Source organism: Melospiza georgiana, chromosome 6 (genome assembly GCF_028018845.1).
Source record: "Melospiza georgiana isolate bMelGeo1 chromosome 6, bMelGeo1.pri, whole genome shotgun sequence".
NCBI lineage: Eukaryota > Metazoa > Chordata > Aves > Passeriformes > Passerellidae > Melospiza > Melospiza georgiana.
This window is the reverse complement of record NC_080435.1, coordinates 59,968,601-59,989,591: the sequence shown is the minus strand read 5'-3', so window position 1 is coordinate 59,989,591 and position 20,991 is coordinate 59,968,601. Positions and strand designations below refer to the sequence as shown.

General features: G+C 44.9%; 1 protein-coding gene across 2 annotated transcripts in view; it reads right to left on the bottom strand.

The window, feature by feature from the left end:
- Positions 1-2,066: 2,066 nt before the first annotated feature.
- Positions 2,067-20,991, bottom strand: part of SLC35F4 (solute carrier family 35 member F4) — a 120,334-nt gene continuing 101,409 nt past the window's right edge. For both annotated transcript variants that reach the window (XM_058027266.1, XM_058027267.1), the window contains 5 exons: positions 13,814-14,033; positions 6,801-6,926; positions 5,355-5,547; positions 3,943-4,032; positions 2,067-2,483 (listed from right to left, as the gene is read on the bottom strand). In XM_058027266.1, coding sequence (XP_057883249.1) covers positions 2,242-2,483; positions 3,943-4,032; positions 5,355-5,547; positions 6,801-6,926; positions 13,814-14,033 — 871 coding nt within the window. In that variant the 3' untranslated portion in view covers positions 2,067-2,241. The remainder of the gene's footprint in view (positions 2,484-3,942; positions 4,033-5,354; positions 5,548-6,800; positions 6,927-13,813; positions 14,034-20,991) is intronic.

The window sequence follows — 20,991 nt, the reverse complement described above, 5'->3', positions numbered from 1 at the left end:
TGGAATGACAGAACTGGGATTGTGGGTGTGGAGTTTGAACAGAAGTGTGTGATATCACGTGGTGGAAAACTTAAAGGTCTAGAATATAGTAATATATATAAAGCAAGATAGAGGTTTTAGGGTGGAGGCTGGTCCTTCTTCTTTACCTTCTTCTCCATGGGTTTGGGTGGTTTTGTGTAATTGGATAAAAAAGTCCCCATTGCAGGCAGGGGTGGTTGGTTATTGGGTTAAAAGTGAAAATAATTTAGGTGTCATTTCTTAATTGGACAGTTTATCCTTCAAAGGCCTTGTAGAGAGAGAGATGGGGCTCCATTTTTAGTTTGTTAGAGTGAAGTGCTGTAGAACTCAGGGTCTGTGAGACTGTGACAGAGATAGGAACTAACAAACACCTGAGTCCCAACAAGAAATTCCATCTCGAGCATTTAATCCCAACCTTGGCAAAAAGAAGCAAAGAATTCACCCACCTGAATATTGCATCCTGAATCATTCTGAGAAGATCAAGCCAAAGCAGGGGTGCTCTGCTCAAGCCTTCCTTGCTGGGATCACTGTGTTTTTACTACCCTGTGCCCCTGGCCATGGAATGACTCAAGCAGGGAGAAGCTGACTCAAACCATGGGATTTCACAGGATTTTCCCTGCAGAATTCTCAATGATTTCCTTGAAGGATCCAGTCCTGGGCCTGAAGATGCTGCCATGAGGCTGCTTGCCAAAAAGTACTCATCAATGCATGCTGAAAGTTTTGTTTTCCCCATGTGTTCAGTTTGGCAGGAGCTAAAATTTCAGTAAAACACATCCCCAAAGCTATCTAGCAATGCAAATGGATGTATCAGCTCCTAAACTGTGGGGAGAGGCCACGCTGCCATGTGCTGGGTGCTTTCAGCCCATCAGTAACTTTAGAATTAACTTTTTTGGAATATTTTTTGTCTGTCTCCTCTCAAAAGCAGCAGACCTGGAGCTGTAAGAGGCTTGTGTGTGCATGCAAACCTTACACCTCTCTCTGGGTTTAGGGCATAGGGGACACTTGGGTTGGTTTTTGCAGCCCTAATTCTGCAGCCATTTGATGAAAGAGCCCAAGTTTGTGGGGTTTTTTTTTAAATACATACAAATATTTTTTTCTTCTCTGCTGGCTGCAAGGAACGGTTTAGACATGAACATTTAAAGATTTTAAAAGCATGCAATAGAAGAGTCAAATAAATTAATATCTACATGATTTTTTTCCCCTGGCAGAAATATCAAAACCCACTCCTCCAGTGTGTTTTGACCAACTACTCTCCAGTTGGTTTTATTCCTTTATTTATTCCTTTAAAAAAATAAAGTTTGTCTGCCTATCAAGTGCTCTCAAATAAAGACAGTCCTGAGTGGTCAATCCCAGGAATGGTGCAAACCAGCCTAAATTACACAGCAGCAGCCTAGGGAAGGGATTGAGAGGTTGGTTGGTTTGATTTGGCTTTTGAAAGACTTTTCCACAGCAGAGGTTAAGAAAAATGTTCATTTGTCCCAATGCTCTAGAAAATAGGAAATGGCATTTCCCAGGGATAGCAATGGCAATCCAGGGGGTTCCACCTCTCCTGAAATTCCTGCACTCAGATGGGAGTGCAGCATTTCGGGGGAGAAAACAAGCCAAATAAAGCTATTTTTTGCTTTACTAAAGGCACTCAAATTCCAGCACCACTTTTAGAAATGTGGTTTTGGAAGGAGGCAAAGCTCAGCGTGGTCTGGGAGGAGAGGCCTCATGTTCTGCACACCATGGAATATTTATTCTGATAATAATTGGGAATATCAATGTGAACATCAGAAATAAATTCTCCAAAATGCCAGGAGAGGTTTGAAATGCTTTTCCAAAACTGCTACCTCGCTGAAAGGGCACTTCATTGAAAGCAAGTCAAGACGTTAAATGTTGAGATTTAGCTGGAAATATCCACGATTTGTATCCTCCAAAATGGCTCTACCTCTGCCAGCAAAGAGAGATAAACGATGTAAACTTGATCCACATTTTAAACTCACCAGCTCAAAAAGACACAAACTCAAAGATCTGTTTATTACAAAAGATTTTATTGCAGTTATTTACACCCGTTCCTCGTTAAGTGTATAAATGTAAACATTTATCATAGATGTACTTCTCTTATCTTACAGTTCACCCCCTGCTCAGGTTAGATGACGTTTTTTGAAGCATACAGGTGGTGAGGAGAGTTAAGCTATATTCACAGAATATACATCTGCCTGCAGGGAGGCTCCTCCAGCCCTACGCCAGCGGGATGGACACTGTCCCGTTGGCTCTGCTCCTGCTCCTCGTGTGCACGCTGGATTCCGTGATGTCCTCGGAGTGATCCTCGCTCTTCTTCTCCTTCAGGCTGTTGATGAACCTCAGGGTGATCTCGTCCCACTCCTCGGGCAGCAGCATGAGCAGGAAGCCCATGCAGATGATGATGGTGGCCCCCAGCCGCACCACGCTGAAGATCATTTTGTGCTTCAACAGGTCCACGGCTGGCAGGAGAGGAAAGAACAGAATCAGAACAGCAGCAGGGTGGGGGATGGCACCAGGAGCAGCCTGGAACGTCCCTGTGACCCTTTGTCACACTCTGGGGGTGACACTGGCCGTGGGGCTCTCAGATCTCCCAGAGTTTTGGTCTGACAGGGCAGTGCTGGAGGTGCCACAGCTCCTCTGTCCTCACCCCCTTGTGCAGGCTCTGAGGAAGCCTGGAGGGGCTGGATTAAACCTCAGGAGTTCCATGGTGAAGGGGGCTCAGCCTGGAGAAAAGGAGGCTCAGGGGGGACCTTCTTGCTGTCTGCAAGAAGAGGGTGCAGCCAGGTGCTGTGGCATTCACATTCTCTGGGAAAAAAAATCCCTTCACCCAGGATTTTTCTCCTGGGAAGGTGAGAAGCCTCAGAGAAAAAAAGAAAACAATAATTATCTCATTTGCTTCTCCTGTGTTGTGTTCACATGTGGAATGTGTTTGGAGATTTTTTACCCACAGGTGATTGTTTCATTGGGTTCTGCTGTGAGTTGTTTTGACTCATTGGCCAGTCAGTGCAAAGCTGTGTCAGGACTCTGAAGACAGTCACAAATTTTCATTATTATCTTTTTAGAATTCTGTAAGTATCCTTTCTGTATTCTTTAGTATAGTTTAGTTTAGTATTCTTTAATATAATATAGTATCTTAAAAGAATAAATTAGCCTTCTAAGAACATGAAGTCAGATTTACCATTCCTTCCTTCATTTGGGGGGAACCCAAATACAATAAGGTGGGGCTCAGGCTCTGCTCCTCCCAGGAACAAGGGACAGGAGAAAGGGAAAAGACCCCAAGTTGGGACAGATTGGATATTCAGAAAAAAATTCTTCTTTGAAAGACTGGTAAGGCACAGGCTGCCCAGGGCAGTGGTGCAGTCACCTTCCCTCAAAGTGTCCAAAAAATGAGTGGACATGGAACTTCATGGTTTAGTGAGCACAGGGATGTTTGGTTGAGGGTTGGACTTGATCACCTTGGAGGTCTTTTCCAGCCTTAATGACCTTGTGATTCTGTGATTTCTGAGACAGAAGGAACTTTGTGGTAACTCTTTATCCACAAGAGGCTGCATCAGCAGAGAGCTCCCTCAGGCTGCAGGAACCAGGGATGGGGAGAGAGCAGCCATGGGCCAGAGAGCTCCAGGTGCCTCCAGGCCCATCCTCCCAGCTCCACAGCAGCCCCCAGAGCCCACCTGAGCCTCAGGCAGCCTCCCACAGGCATGGCTTTACATCTGCACTCCCCAAAACCAGATCTTTTCTGTGCTCAAACCCCTATGGGTGATGAGGCTGAGACTGAAGAGCGGAGAGCTGTTCAAGAGCAGAGATTATTTTAAGACAGGACTCTGTCTTAAATTTCCACCCAACAAATTATTTAAGCAATAAACTGATTTCTGAGCTCCCCTGGGCTCATTCTGGCAGCAGCAGCTGTGGCACTGGTACCTGCATTTCCAGGGACACTGAGCACGGTGCCGATGGAGATCAGGATGGGGTAGGTCAGCACCACCCCAACGTTAACCAGGATGTTGAAAGCTAGGGAAAAACAGAGAAAATAACCCATGAAAATGGGGAAAACACCAGAGTGAGACATTTATCCTCCCCCTAGACACTAAAGGTACAATATGTGATATTAAGTACCCATACCACAATGAGGGAGTTATTACAAAGTGATTGATTTTGTTTTTCTCTATATGAGCGTGAAATTAGAGGAAATTCTTCACAGGGGAAAGGGGAGGGTTGAATGGCCTTTCACAAACCATAATATTGAGGTTATCATATTCCATGGCTTTGCACAGGCTTTAATCAGGTACAAAAAAAACTGGTCTTTTGTTGTTTTGGGGTTTTTTTTGTTACATGACAGCACTCCCAGAGTCATTGAAAGTCATTGACTTTCCAATGTCATTGAAAGATTAAAAAAACCCTTAAAGTTTGCTTAAGTTTAACTTTTCCTTGAAAGATTAAAAACAAACTTAAGTTGTGGATCATCCACCACCCAGTCCTGCTGCTGAGTCCCCTGCATGAGGTTGGGTTTCTACACTTGGGTGATAAATTATCCCTAATTTTGGTCCCCCAGGAGCTCACAGGGCAGCTGCAGCTGTGGTTGGAGCAGCTCAAGGAGCTCCCAACAGCTCAGCCTGGCCCCAGCTCAGGATGGGATTGGCAATGACATTTTCTTTGCTTCCATTTAATAAACACTAGTGAGACAAAAACCTCTTCAATTGTGGAATAAAAGAGACTTTACCAAAGGAAAGGATGTTGTTATGTGTGGAAATTAAAATGCCCCTGGGCTGAATCTAATAGATATTTTGCTGGCAATTCTGGCTCAGAAAGAGGGAGCCTTATGTGAGCCCTGCCCAGGGCCTGCAGCACCCCCAGAAAGGTGCCCCAGCACAAACATCCCCCAGGAGCTAACTGGGAACATGCAGCCCCTTGAAATGGGATTTAAAGCAGTCAAGCTGTGCCAGAGACAGAGGCATTGGTGTGGAACTACCACGCCAATGAAAAAATGGGCAATTAGTAGTGCTGCTTCATGTTTACTCCCTGCTATTACTGTTAATTATTAATTATTATTAATTATAACTATGCTTACCTATCAATTATTAACTGTATCTCAATTAATAGTAATGTTTCATGAAGTGTAATGAAAAATATGAATCATTTCTAAGGAGCAGCAGTTTGCATTGGGACCAGGATTAATCTGTGAGAGAGCTCAGCTGCTTAAGGGGACAGGGGGGAAATTGTTTGTGCCTGAGGCCAATTTTATAAAGGGTTGGAGGGGTAAAATAAATAAATAAATAGTTTTATCATTTACCTAGTAAAATAAATAAACAAATAATTTTTTTTTTCTCACTTACCTAACCAGAGGCCAGCCACTCCACACAGGTAACCCCATGGCACAGCAGAGAAGGGGTACCAGTACTCCACTTTTGTGAAGTAGAGGATGATGGGGGTGATGGAGATGAAGATGAAGTTGAAGAAGCCCAGGGTGGACACGAAGTGAGCTGCCTCCCCAAAGTTTGCACTCCCAAGAAACATTTTGAACAAAACCTGCAGAGGAGAGGAGAGAGGAGGGGTTTAGATTCCATGGCTATCATGGAAGCACTCCATTCCCTTGGGGAGAGTGCAGCAAAGGCCAGCTTGCCACAGCCCAGTCCTTTTCCTACACAGGAGTCTTGCAAGGGGATCTTTGGTGGGATTTCTGCCCTTTCCTGGGCCTTAGCTCCATCTCTTTACCATGGGGATGGCTGAGTCTGTATAACAAAGCTCTACACAAGATGCCACGAGGAGCATGTGTAGAAGAAACCAGGAAAATCCAAGAATAAACCAAGAATTCAAGAACACTCCATTCATACAATAAGTGTAGAGGATTTGGGCTGAGTGTGGCAATGCTGGGGTTTGGGAGGAGGCTCCAGTGACTTCCACAGCATGACCCTGCTGTGAGAGGAAAACCAGCCTGGAAGGGCTCACTCTGTGAGAACCTGTCCTCTATGAGCCTCAATTCATGGACTTTGAGTGACTTTTGAAAGGCTACAACAAATTTATGAGATGAGAAAAGTCTAAAGCTGCAAGGGTTTCCACCACAACCCACTCCAGACTTTACACACGCAGCTGGAAACAAACCCAGCCACGCTCAGCCCAAACTGTTCCTGAGACAGAATCCTTGCCTTTCCCAGCCCTCACCCTCCAGAGCAGCCACTTCTTGCAAGCAGAAGGGTCTCTAAAGAACAGCCTGTGCCAGGCTCACACCAGGGCTCTGAGCCCAGCCTGTGCCAGGGGGCTGCAGGGCAGACCTGGGATGAGTTGGGTTGGAAGGGAACTTACAAGATGATCCAGTTCCAACCCCCTGCCATGGCAGGGACACCTTCCACCAGCCCAGGTTGCTCCAAGCCTCTCCAACCTGGCACTGAACACCTTCAAGGATGGGGAAGAAACCTCTCTCCAGGCTGAAGTCAACATTTTCAGGGGAGAAAATGTCCCCCTGGCTCTCCTCCCTGCTGCACATGGAAAGCCCCTTTGAAAAGTGTTGATAAACTCTTGTTATCATGATTTTAAAATGATCTTAAACTCCTCCTGGTGTGGCAGTGGAGATTTCATTAAAGGCTCATCAAGAAAAGCCATTCTGGGTAATTGGCAGATGACAACTAATTACCCTCACGGGCAGATTTCCTGACATTGTCACAACATGAGTGACGCAGGAGTGAGGAACACAACAAAACATTTATTTCACAGCCACTCTCTTTGTATTTGTGTCTTTTTAATGTGAATGAATTTAGCAGTGCCAACAAACAGTTGTGCCCTACCTTATACAGTGCAGATGTGGAGGCTGATCCCACGGCGTAGGCCACCCCGATAATTGAATCACCCTGGAAACCATCTGCATATGCCATCATCACAATTCCTGTGATTGCCATTATTGCTGCCACTATCTGCACAGACAAAGCAAAGCAGTGTGAAGCTGAGATCACCACTGGGAGGGGCTTCTCAAGAGCGTCACCACCCACTTGCTCTGACCTGGAGCTTTCTTGTTTTCCCTCAAATAGGAAAGATCGTGGGAGGGATGTAAAGCAAAATAAAAGTGTGTGCACTGACAGGGATGTGGATCTACAGCACTGGGGCCGGCTGACAGAACATCCATCATTAAGGATTTTGTCAGCTAAACATCCAGCTTGGAGAGGCAACTGCAAGATCAAGGAATTTTAAGGCATCACGCTCTACTGTACAACAAAAGAAATATTTATCAAAGCCACCAATTTGACTTGAAATGCAAATAATAGATGGCCAAACAGCCTGGAAATTAGTCCAGGGGAACGAGCTCTGTATTTTGGAATACCAGGATACCACAGGGAGCTCTTCCAGCTGTTTTGGGTGTGCCCAGGTTTTTTTGGACAGATACGACCAAATTTCTTCATGAAGCTTTACATCTGTGCTTAGGTTTCTGGCCTCATTTGAAAATCCCAGAGAGAGCATTTAAGGAGCTTCAAAGAAAAAGAACAGGAATCATTAACTGCACCACATCTGAAATCCTGGGTCTTGACTCCAAGGACCTTAAGGAAGTGGAAGGGAGCCCAAAGTGTTTTATTCTTTAAAAAACTCTCCGTCTTCACCTGACTGCCCTCAGCAGGTAAATGTGGGGTGTGAACTTCAAAGGCACTGAATACCCAACTTGCACTGAGCGTTTCCTGAGCCAGTGCACATCTCCTGAGCCAACACAATGTGATATGGGCACTCTGCCTCTTGACAACCTCACTGAACTTCATCTAAGAAATATTCAGTCCTGGATTTAAAAATAAGCTTCGGCCCACAGACTTCAAAGACTTCATCTTGATCCAAATATGTGCCCTCCTGTAAAACAGCATTTTCAGAGCTCACAGTTTTGCCAAGAGTCCCAGAAAACCACTGACACTCATCCCAGGCAGATGTGAGCCAGACTGAGGCAACAAGAAAGCACCAGAAATCCCACAAGATAACTTCAGCAGAGCCAGACAGCAGAGCAAAGCCATGTTTCAAGGGACACACAGGACAGGGACACACAACTGACTCAGGTGCAGCTGTTTCCACACAGGGGACAATGGGGAACGAGAATCACCTCCCAGGGCAGGGAGACTCCTGATCTGAGAGGAGACTCTGAGACTCCAGGTAAAAATGTCAGTACTCTTAAATCCCAAAGGCATCCAGCATCTTCCTAGGAAAACTCATATCCTGGGTGCAGCTGTGAGTCCTTCCCCCTCACCATCAGCCCTATTTCACCGGTCCTTGAGGCACACAGGTGTCCCCTCACATGGCAGTGGCTGTGCCAAAGGCACAAACCCCACTGCAAGTCTGTGTCCCACCTTGCTTCCATGTAAAACACCCCAACTCCAGGACACAGGTGAGCAAAACCTGAGGGTACCACTGATACTCCAAATTCCCCATGACATGGAGCTGAAATCCTGATCCCCCAGTGCTGTGGTGCCTTAGGTTGGAAATGGGGGTATTCTACTGCCATCTGTTAGAGGTGGGGCAGTTCTCTGCTGTTCATGGGGCAGTTTTTACTTTATCTCTCCCACAGCCAATTCTCCCTCCAGATCTCTTCTGTTAATGGGCTATTAATTATTAATTCTCTTCTGTCCATGGCCACTGAGTGTCCCTGCAGGGCTGATCCAATCCCAGCATCCCATGGAAGATGCTCCGCCCAGGGGAGGAGCCAAGCATTCCTGCCTGGATCCAATCTGAGGGTTGGGACACCCCAGCAGCCTTTGCCCCCTGCACTGCCAGAGGAGCAGCTTTCTGCTGCCCTGCATGGCCAGAGGGAGCCCAGGCCCATCTGCAGCAGCCCTGGAGCTGCAGAGGAAAACTCCCCCCTTGTGCAGGATCCCTGCTGCAGCAGAGCCACAGCTGGCACTGCAGGAGGGCTGAGCCCCCGTGGGATGGGGCTGGGACACCGCCTGACTCCTGACACACAGGGGGCAGGGCATGGTCTGACTCTGGCAGTAGTTTTTTGGGGTTTTTGTACAATTAGATTTGGGGGGGGGGGGGTTTGGTGTGTTTTTTTTTTTTTTTTTTTTTTTTTAGTTTTCCTAGTAAAGAACTGTTATTCCTATTCCCATACCTTTACCTGAAAGCCTTTTAATTTAAAAATCATAATAATTTGGAGGGAGGGAGGTTTACATTTTCCATTTCAAGGGAGGCTCCTGCCTTCCTTAGCACACACCTGTCTGTTCAAACCAAGACCCATGGGCTGGAGTCCCCCCAGTCTCTCAGTGGTGTGATGAGGTCTGGGAGGGTTTTAGCAAGAGGGGACCAGGAGGTTTCCCCCTTTTCCTCCCCAGGATAACACATTCCAGCAGTGGGGCCATCCTGGGAGACATCATAGATGTCCCAGCCTCAAAGCAATGCCCAGGGACAGCCAGGGGTCAGGGGACAGTCCCAGCCTCTCCTCTGGGACTGCAGAACCCCCCTGCCCTGCCTGGCTGCCCTTCACATCCTGCCCTGCACAGAAATTCAGGATTTCAGCTGCCAGCTGGAGGATTTCCAGTAATGTGTCAGCCTCAGAAGGCAGAACAGCAGAGTCCAATGTGGTGATGCCCTCCTTCCAAGGGCAAGGATGCAGATTTAACTCTTGGTGCCCTCACTGCTCAGCCCTTTCCTTGCGTCAGTGAAAATGAGTACATCCATCATCCCCTTTATTCCTACCATGAAAAATTCACTCCCAGTCTGTCAAAACCGAATTTAGAGAGCCAGATCCCTAATTTAATCAATTATTTATAAAGCCAAGCACTTTTTCCCCCCATGAAACAACTAAAATGATGGACACATGTGGAGCATCGACACCTCCTGAGACTGAAAACAGCCAAAACATTATTTAAATTTCAGGCTCAAGGCTCCTCCTGCATGTTCCATTCCAGGGCATCAGCACAGCTGACCTGTGCCTGCCTCGGGTGCTGGCTTTAGAAACCTGAGCTCACATCTGCAGGCAGCTCTGCAAGGTCACAGGGAAGCAAAGGTGGCTGTCAGCTCATTAAACGAGGCTTTTAATTAATGGAAGAGTGTAGTAACTTTCTTCTGGAGCCTCCTAGGTAAGGAATGAAATTAGCCTGCCTCGTTTTTTTCCTTTTTTCCCTGAAAGAGAGCAAGGCCAACCAACAGTTTATCAGAAACATTTTTTTTTTCCCTATGTGGAGCACAGCAGAAAATGAGGTGTAAAGAATCACAGAATGGTTTGGGTTGGAAGAGAACTTGAAAGATCATACAGTTCCAACACCCTGCCATGGCAGGGACACCTTCCACTAGGTCAGATTGCTCCAAGCCCCTCCAACCTGGCATGGAACACCTTTAAGCATGGGGAAGAAACTCCTCCAGGCTGAAGTCAACATTTTCAGGGGAGAAAAATGTCCCCAAACTACTCTGCACCTACTTAAAACACATTGAGTCAACTCCACACTGAAGCCCAGCCAAGGGCTTAAACATGCAAACATATAAGCATGTGTCTAAATCTAAGCAGCAAAAGCCAGCAGAACTACTCAAATATGTAAAGTTTTTAAAATATTTGTGCTTGCTTTGAGCCAAAGCTGTCTGGACTTCCCAAAGTGTAACATGGATGTGTTATTAATTTGAGAGAGAGAAGTTCAGCAGTGTCCGAGCAAATGCCAGGGTGCAGGCAGGGATGGTTTTGTGTGTCCTTGCCCAGGGCAGGAGGTACTTCAAGGTACCTGAGCTCTACCTGCACTGCTTTTATAGGTAAATAGAACCAGAGAATTGTTAAGGGTGGAAAAGACCTCACTGAGTCCAACCCTCCACCTAACACTGCCAGATCCACCCGAAACTATATCCCAAAGCATCACGTCTACACATTTCCTGAACACCTCCAGGAATGGTGACTCCACCACTTTCCCGGGCAGCCTGTTCACCACCTGACCACCCTTTCTGTGAAGAAATCTCTCCTGATACCCAACCCAAACCTCCCCTGGTGCTTTTCTCTCTCAGGTGGGTGCTACAGCTTCACCACGGATGGCACGAGGCTCTCTCTGCAGAGCACACAACTCTGGTGCCTCCAACACAGCCACAGCAGCTGAAACTTTGTGAGCAGCCTTTTGCAGACAGGGAGCTGGGAATTCACTGCAGAGCCACTGCTGTCCCAAGCACTTGGAACACAAACCCTGTGAGGAAGCCCTGAGGGAGCTGGGGGTGCTCAGCCTGGAGAAAAGGAGACTCAGGGCTGCCCCCATCACTCTGCACAGCCCCTGAAAGGTGCCTGTGCTCAGCTGGGGCTGGGCTCTGTCTGCAGCAGCACTGACACACCCAGAGCACACAGCCTCAAGCTGCACCAAGGGAAATACAGGTTGGATATCAGGGAAAAGTGTTTTACAGAAAGGGTGATAAAGTTCTGGAATGGCTGCCCAGGGAGGTGGTGGAGTGCCCATCCCTGGGTGTGTTTAACAAAGCCTGGATGTGGCACTGGGTGCCAGGGTTGAGTTGAGGTGTTGGGGATGGGCTGGACTTGATGATCTTGAAGGTCTCTTCCAACCCAGTGATTCTGTGAATTCTGTGAATTTTGTGAATTCTGTGAACTCTGAATCCTCACCTCGATGCCACCCAGATGTGCCTGACAGCTTTGGAGCTCTGGAAGAGCTGGTGGGAGCTGAGCTCCTTGGAAAAGCTGGCTGAGCTCCTGGGTGCAGAGTTTTTCCCACAAAAACATGGCTCAGGGTATAGGATTAGACCTTCATTTCTTTTCATGTTCTCACTGCCCAAATAACCCAATTCCTGAGGCATCCAGGCATAAAAATCTGGGTCTGTGCTGCTCTGCTGTACTTTAGCTCTCCAACACTCTCCTGCGTGGTTATTAACATAATTAAGTGTTATTCTGTGAGGAGAGCTGCTGGAAAACACTGTGAATTACCTCTCCAGCAATGGGCATCCAGTGAGGCTCTGCCAGCGAGCAGCACAATCCAGTTTATGTGCAGGTTTTGCTGCTCACTTTTTCCCTCCAAGTTTTTTCTGTGTGAACCCCATGGTGTTTACAGAATTCATACTAATGCATATTCATGGCAACCTTTTTTTAGTCAGTGGAAAATAAATAATAACTGAAAACAGCTTTTATTTCTAGGTTTCTTAAACAGAGCAGGCTAGGAGGACACAAGAGCTATGCTTGCTCTGCCAGAAAATGCTGCTTTGAGATGAAAATTATCTTAAAGGGTACAAAATGTTCAATTTTTTCAGATGATCAAGGGGTGGAGGGGGGTAGTTATTGTTCCTGTTATTTCTGTAGACAACTGAGGGTTTTATACCCTGTTTATTCTTTGAGTCAGTCAGTGGGCTGAGGGAGGGTCACATTCACCTGATCTTTCTGTATTTTCAGCTGTGTAGGAAATAGATATCCAGGTGTCTGGCTTTACCTTCAAGCACTGGCTCACCTCCTCAGCCTGGTAAGCACAGTGCCCTGCTCAGTGTCCTGCTGGCTGCTCCAAAAGCCAGATGAGATACCTGTACATCAGGATGTCTTCTGCTTTCATTTCTGTACCCTTCTATCCCACTACTAATAAAAAAAAAAAAAAAAAAAAAAAAAAAGAAAAAGCTGCTCTGCTCGTTTTCAAAAACCGAACTGACTTGGATGAGTGTCCTGATCCAACACACTTTCCATGGAAACTTAAATCCAGCTGCTGCTGGTCCCTTCTGGTCTCAGCCACCACACCTGGCCCCAACCAGTGCCTAATGAAATTCAAGGTTTTCAGTAATTAAGAGAAGACTGTGCCCAACACGACCTTGAGCCATTTCAGAGGGGAATCTGCATCAATGAACTAGCAGAAATCCTCACTACTCCTCATCCAAGGTGTGAAGCCAACAGTTTAAATTGCTGCATGTGGGAGATGTGTGTATGGAAAATTACACAAGTTTGCTTTCCCCAGATCCAGGGGCAAAAACATTTTGTTTGAGTTCTGTTTTAAATTTTTGCAGGGTCCATTTTACTGCCACTGAGTCTTTTAAACACTTCAGTGCAAAATGCACCTCCACACAAGAGATCCGTGTTAATTTTAAAGCAATTTTGACACAAGCACATGTAAATGTGTGTGTGAAAAGTGACAGGGTAGCACAAAAAATATACACCACACATTGTAAACATCTGTCTACCCAAACAAGGAATAAAACTGCTTTGTTTAGAACGTAAGCATTCATCACTAAGTTTAAAATAAAATTAACAAAAATTCAGCTCAATAAGCCAAGACGGAATATGTCACAGACACATTTTGTGAGAAATCCTTTCATTAGGATTTTTTCTCCTGAGAAGCTGAGAAGCCTCAGAGGAAAAGAAAAACAATTATTATCTGCTGCTGTGGAATGCAACAGGTGCATCTGTGATTGGTCCATGTTGGTTGTTTCTAATTAATGGCCAATCACAGCCCAGCTGGCTCGGACTTTCTGAGAGTCACGGGCTTTTGTTATCATTGCATTCTTTTCCTTTCAAGCTTTCTGATGAAATCCTTTCTTCTATTCTTTTAGCATAGTTTTAATATAATATATATCATAAAATAATAAACCAGCCTTCTGAAACATGGAGTCAAGATTCTTGTCTCTTCCCTTGTCCTGAGACCCCTGTGACCACCACCACAAGAACAGGTTTCTATGAAACTGGATGTTCATCTATTGTAAACCATCACATTACACTTGGCTGTAGTGGCTCCTTGAAATTCCCACACTGAATTCCCTCTGAGGCTGCATCACAAAACTCAATGAGAAAGGTTTTCATGGTGCCCCAGTGCTGTGGCAGCACCATGGCTGATGGGGTCAAGTGCAATTATGAAAACATGAGAGAGTGGAAAAGGAGGCTCGTTCATACCCTTGCTCCCATGAACCTGTCTTTGAGCACAATCCAAGAAAGCAAGAAGACAAAAGCTTTGTTACAACAGAACAGGGCAGAGACGTCTGTGGCTGTGAGCTTCTTTAAAGCCAGTAAATACAGGTAGTTAGTCAAAGTCCACAGAATAGAAAAGGGAGCAGTCCTTTTAAGAAAGAGTTTCAGCGTCAGACCGTCTTCACCAAAAATCCGACTGCATTCCCTGAGGAAAGAAAAGAGTTTCAGTCTCATCCAGGGTTTTCCTCAGCATTCACTGCAGCACAACAAACATTCATTAGGGCTTTTATCCTGCTTTTCCTAACTACTCCACACGCCCAGGAGAATCCATTATTGAATTCACACAGGGAAAACAAGGCACAATCTTCTTAAAGCAGCAATTTTGGAAGAAGAAAAGATGCAACTTACCTGGAATAATCACACTCTGTGCAACAATAATCCAGGGACTCACACACAGAAATGAAGGTTATCTATAATGTTCTGACAGCTCCCAGACTCTGCCTTCAAGGCCATGAGCACAGGGATTAGAATCACCATTTTTTTCTCTGCAGCTTGCCAATTTTCTTCTTTTTTTGCATTGCTCCAAGCCCTGTTTTCATTCTTGCTGAAATGTATTTTTATGTATGGCCAAGGAAGCTTTAGGAATTGCCTAAAGATACTCAAAAAGACTGCCAGACACAGTGTGGTGGGGAAGGGAGCCACCAGGCAGTGGGAGTGAGCCAGGCAAACAGGAGTGTGAGAGAAGGAAGGGAAAGGGAGGGGAAGGTATTTAACAGCTTCATTTTATTGTACAGTGAAAAGCTGTGTTTTCTAGGAGACATCTCCTTGAGAATTAAATTGCAAACAAAACCCCCAGATTCCCAAACACTGTATCCCACACAGCTCCAGTGAGCTGTTTGTTTCTTGGGATTTCAGGAATCTCAAAGTGGGAAGGATATTTTTTAGCAACTCCACTGTCTGCACTCTTGGCTGAAGACATTCCTGAAGATATTCCCAGTGTGTTTCACTTCTTGGCATGGCAGGCACCCTGGCACTGCTTAAAACACTTGTGGGAAGTCCCACAAGTGACCCCAAAAAGCAGTGGGGTGAACCAAGGCACTCTCAACCTGCAGCACCCTCAACCTTCCAAGGAAAGGGACATGGAGGGAATAATCCAAACGCCCTCAGGCTCCAAAGTGCTCTGTGTCTGGGAGATTGATAAAGCACTCATTATGCAGAAATAATTAGCAACTTCAAAGACTGAACTGCAATGTGATGGCAGAAATGTTTGTTATTTGGGGGTGGTGGGGGTGGTCTAATAATTATCCTGATTTGGAAGACAAAATTGTTTTCAGGGCCCTTTAACCATTTTTACTAATTCTTGGGAAATTTGCTGTTAAAGACATTGCAGGTTTTTTCGTCTTAAGATTGGAAACTATCACTCTCATTTTGAGGAAATCAGAATAATAACATCTATGTAATAACTGAGATCAGCTACATCTTAACTTAAATGGTTTTATCATTCAGCTTAATAACTACTCATTTCTTGATGGCACTAAGGTGTACAAAGCAATCATTTCTGGTAAAAATAAATTCCATTCTCAAACTCTGTGTACTCAGGCTGGTGGAACTGCTAATTATCTCCTTCACTCTAGTTGACCTCAACACTCTCAGGAGTCCTGTTCACCAAAGATCAGGATTAAAATGTTTAAAATACAAAAAAGAACAGTTACTGGTGTGCATCATTTATCTGAGATGCAAAGCAAACACTCAGTGAAGTAAATAAATGAATGCCTAACTTTGCAGGCTTTTGTAAGTCTGATTTCAACAGGAGTTAGAGGTGACAAGTTTCCTTGTGTGACAAGGGACTCACTGGCAGCACTTCAGTGTTCCTTGGCATGCAGGTATAGCAGTTTACCTTTATAAGATATATATATTATCAATATAATATATATATAATCAATGTAATATATATAATCTATAAAATACATCATATAAGATACATTGTATAGTAACATATTATATTAAAATATAACATTATTATACTATATATTATTATATTATAAATATTATATGGCTTTATATATAAAATAAGTATATATTATAATAACATATTTTATAATAATGTTATATTTTAATATAATGTTACTATACAATGTATCTTAGATTATGTATATATTATATTATATTATGTATATATTATGTAATGTATATATTATATTATATTATATTATATTATATTATATTATATTATATTATATTATATTATATTATATTATATTATATTATATTATATTATATTATATTATATTATATTATATTATATTATATTATATTATATTATATTATATTATATTATATTATATTATATTATATATTTTTGTATTTATATTATTATGTATATACTATATATTTAAGCAGGTGAAAGGGCCTCCATCACACACAGCAGTGACCAGACCAAACAGGGGCTGGAGATTCCTCAACTCTCAGTGAAGAAAATACAGCAAAGTCTCTGACAGGGTCAGGCTGAGTGAGGCAGAAATTTGATGAATTCACCCCTGTGCCTAGGAGAGCTCCATGAATAATGCTCAGCCAGTGAGGAGGTTTGGAGAATGCTTTATTTTCCCAGTCAGATTGCCTGAGGCTTTCTGAGGGCTGGTGGCTCAGTGGTTAACTCAGCCTCTTTGACATGCAACTAAAATTAAACTTGCAGGAGTTTTCAGACATGGCAGTGATTAAAACCTTGGGCTCAGGAGAGGGGGCTCCCTGCAACCCTCCCCACACAAATAATGCTGCAGGCTGCTGCCTTAGAGGCACAGACACATCCAGGGACAGCTGACCCTGAAACTACGACACAAACTATTTCCAAATGCACAAGAAGTCTATTTAAAACCTGCCCTCTAACACAAATAACTCTTTACTTGCAGGTAGTGCTCAGCTCAGGGCAGTGTGCCATGCTCTCAGGAATTACAGCCCCTCAGGGCAGTCGTGCAGCTTTGCCTCTGGCACCCACTAAACAGCCCTGTGCCCTCTCAGTTATTCTGATGCCAGGCCCTGCACAGGAATGGGTTTCTTCCCTCCTCTGGAGTGAAATCCAGCAGCTGGTTTTAAGCAGCTCACAGAAAAAATCCAGCAAACAGGCAGAGACCTGGGGCACAGGAACACAGGGAATGAATGCAGTGACATCACCTGGATTAGCACTTGGCAAGGCCACAGTGACATGAGGGCAGCAAACAACACAGCAGCACCTCCTGGGAGCACAAATTCACTGCTTCTGCCTAAATGATGGCAATAAAACACCTCCCAGCTCCACTGCAGGGGTGTCCTGGATTGCCAAGCAAATTGCATTCTATTTGCCATCTTCTGTTCAGTGGGCAGTTTTCCTTATCTCTTCCACATTCACACCTCCAACAGGAGAGGACATCTGCTGATAACAACTATTGAATGTCACTGCATGGCTGATAAGAACTACAGCATCCCATTGGGAGATGTGAGCCCAGAGGGAGGAGCCAAGCATTCCTACCTGGATATTATCCAGAGGTTTTGAGACACCAGCACGGCTTCTCCACTGAATTCCCCAGAGGAACAGCAGCTGCCTCTTCTTCCACTGGATCTTCAGAGGAAGAATGCATCCTTCTCTACAGGATCCCTGCTCCAACAGAACCACCCCTGACACTGCAGGAGGGCTGAGCCACAATTCCAATGGGACTGCACCAACACCCTGACCCACAGGGTGTCAGGTTGTGTTCTGACTCTGTCAGTGTTGGTTTAGTTTACTGCATTGTTCATTTGATCTTTCTATTTTCTTTCCTAATAAAGAACTGTTATTCCTGCTCCTATATTTTTGCCTGAGAGCCCCTTAATTTCAAATTTATAACTATTTGAAGGGAGGGAGTTTACATTTTCCATTTCAGGGGAGGCTCCTGCCTTCCTTAGCAGACACCTGTCTTTCCAAACCAAGACAAGGGGGCAGGCACCAAACTGAGTGTGGCTGAGCTCCCTGATGAGTTGTGTTCTCAGCACTGGCTGAATTGGAGCTGGCAGAAAGGGCTTGACCAGCTCTGTTTGCTCGAGAGCTGCAGCAAAAGGAAAAGGGATCCTGCAGAGCCTGGCTCAAGAATGCTGTGTCCCACAGGAATGGTCCATGGGAAGGCCAGCTCTGTGTTGATGGTATTCCTGATGCTCCCCTCTGCAGAGCAGCTCTGGGTGTGCTGGGTGCCTGAGGGAGCTGCACTGAGCTGCTGCTGCAGGAGAGGGACAGGACTGTGGGTGACAAACCTGCAGTGACAGTTTCATACACAAATACCAACCCATGGCTCAGTCTGCACTTCAGGTGATGCTCACTTCTCCTTATCCAAGAAATCCAACTCTTCCCATGTGTTTTGTTCACATTAAACCTGCACCTACCAATGCTTCCCCTGGCCAGTGCCCCAGACTGGGAAGAGCTGCAGCTCCAATCTGAGCTCCCACACCGTGGGTGGATCCTGGCAGGAAGCTGCTCAGTGTCACAGTGCTTGTCCTTGAGAAGCCAAGGTGCCAGATGGGGAGGCAAAATGTACTGGCATTGAAAATTTCACCCACCAATTTCACAGCACAACTGCATCAGGCTCCTAAGTCGAGTCTGTGCAGTGTCTTCTGCTGTGGTAAATGCTGGCAGGGTTAAATTTCCTATTTCTGAGCTTCCTGAACTTCAGATCATCTTATCCAGCAGTAAAGCAAGGAGCTTCAAGCTATTTATGAGGGACACAGCTTTTATTTACAATACTGAGGGGATACCAAGAGCTGTCTTGTGCCTCAAGACAACCAAGACACTTTACCTAAATGCAGCAGTGAGTTCATAACCATGAGTTATTTTCTCACACCACAACATTGAATCTCTAAGGTAAAGAAACTCACAATTTGTAATCTCAAATATTATAATAATAGAATGCTAGAGTGGTTTGGGTTGGAAGGGACCTTAAAGCCCATCCAGTTCCAACCCTCTGCCATGGGCAGAGACACTTTCCACTATCCCAGGTTTGTCCAAGCCCCATCCAGCCTGGCCTGGAACACTTCCAGGGATCCAGGGGCAGCCACAGCTGCTCTGGGCACCCTGTGCCAGGGCCTCACACCCTCACAGTCAAGAATTTATTTTCAATATTTAATTTAAACCTGCCCTCTCTCAGTCTGAAGCCATTCCCCTTCCCTGTCCTTGTCAAAAATCCATCTCTCTTGCAGCTCCTTTAGGTACTGAGCAGCCTAAACTTTCCAGAAAGCCAATCTAAAGCTGAGGATTGAGACTCCTGTCGTTCCAAGTGGGATTTATTAAAGGAGCAGTGGCTCTCTGCAGCTTTGCCAGCCTGGGGCAGCACTCTCCAAGTCACTTCCAGGATCACTGATCTCTGCCAAGATGTCACAGATATTGTTTGTTCAGATCCACTGGGAATATCTGCTGGACAAAATGCCTGATTGTCTTTAAAGCTCCTGGAGAGTAACTACATCCTCCAGAAACATAAAGATAAATCACCTCTGGTCTGCAAGGAAAGCCTGGAACTGCTGCAAATGGGTTTATTGACAACGATTAGCTACTGCACAGGAATAAAACAGGGAAATGAAGCAGCAAGAAATCTTACAAAATGTAATAAAAAGCCTTGTAACAGGAATATCAAGAATGCAAATGAAGAAAATACACAAACAACTAATGCAGATTTGAAAACGCCCCTGTTCTGGGGAGGAGGCTGGTGAAATGACCTCTAAAGATCCTTTCTCAATTCAATCTGTCTGCAAGTTAAACCTACAGATTTTCAATCCTTTAAGTCACCAAAAAATGGAGAGCTTATCCTGAGGAGATGCCCATCCCTTATCCAATTTGTAAGAATTTGGACAGTCAAGTTGTAACACAGCACTGACCAAGTTGTTCTCCCTGATGAAATCATTATTTACCAGCAGCTACTTCCTCTTTGGGACATGAGTTCCTGACATATCTGGAATAAAAATACTCTGGGAAGTTCCCATTACCTCTAACACTATTCCTGAGTCCACACATTCACTGACCCACTACAGAAATTCCTGTGGCATTTAAGACACTGTCCTCAACTTTAAAAGCTCAATTTATAACGGCTGGGGAAATATATAAATATATAAATATATAAATATATAAATATATAAATATATAAATATATAAATATATAAATAATTTAAGCACAGGAATTTTTTTATTCATTGCCCCAAAATGTTGCTCTGATAGAGATATGATCAATGAACCAACTGCAGGGGATTTAACTGCAGGGATATTTCTCCTCACCTTCTTCCTCATCTGCTGTGCAATTGTTATTACTTCACCCCGCATGCAGGAGCCAAGCTGACACTGCTCATGTTCTCACAAACACTCCAGCAGAAATCTGAATGAAGCTTCATTAACAGACAAAGCACCAGGGTTTGCAGAGAAGCACTTAATTAAGTGCAACTGTTCAATTTCAGTCACACTGATTTGACAGAAATGATAATTTAGGGCCAAATTACATCCCAGATCCTGGCAAAAAGCAGCTGAGGGAAGAGTTTGGCCCTGCTGCACTGCAGCCAGACAGTCACAAATGGGATTCCCTGTGTGCTCAGGGACAGCAGGAGCCAGGGATGGGCCCCACACTGGGGAATTCCTGCTGGAACAGACAATTCTGCTGGAACAGGCAGGTTCTTTTCCAAGCAAACCTGCACTGCAAGAACGGAATTGGATCCCAGCCCAGAATGACCCTGTGAATCTCTTCCTTCCCTGGGCAAGGTGTGGCGTCTCTTGGTGAGCTTTGTCTTGTCCTTTAAAGCAGCTCCCATGTCACTGTCAGATCAGTGGAATAACAAAAGTGGAGGAGGAGCTGTGAAATCAATTGTCACAGAATGTGAGGCACCTCCAGCCCTGCAGACAGATTTAGATGTGGTTTTCCTCAGAACTGCCTAAGGTGAAGCTAAGCTGCAGCGCTGGTGCTTGGACTGGATGATGTCTTTGGGTTCCCCCTTAACACTGGATTTCTCTGATTTCTCAGGGGCTACAGAAAAGGGATTTATACATTTCCAGCAGGAGGAAAGGGTGTTGCAGACATCTTTTATGAAAAATCCTTTCCTTAGGATTTTTCCTCCTGAGCAGCTGAGGGGCCTCAGGAACAAAATGTAAACATTGATTATCTGCTGCTGTGGAATGCAACAGGTGCATC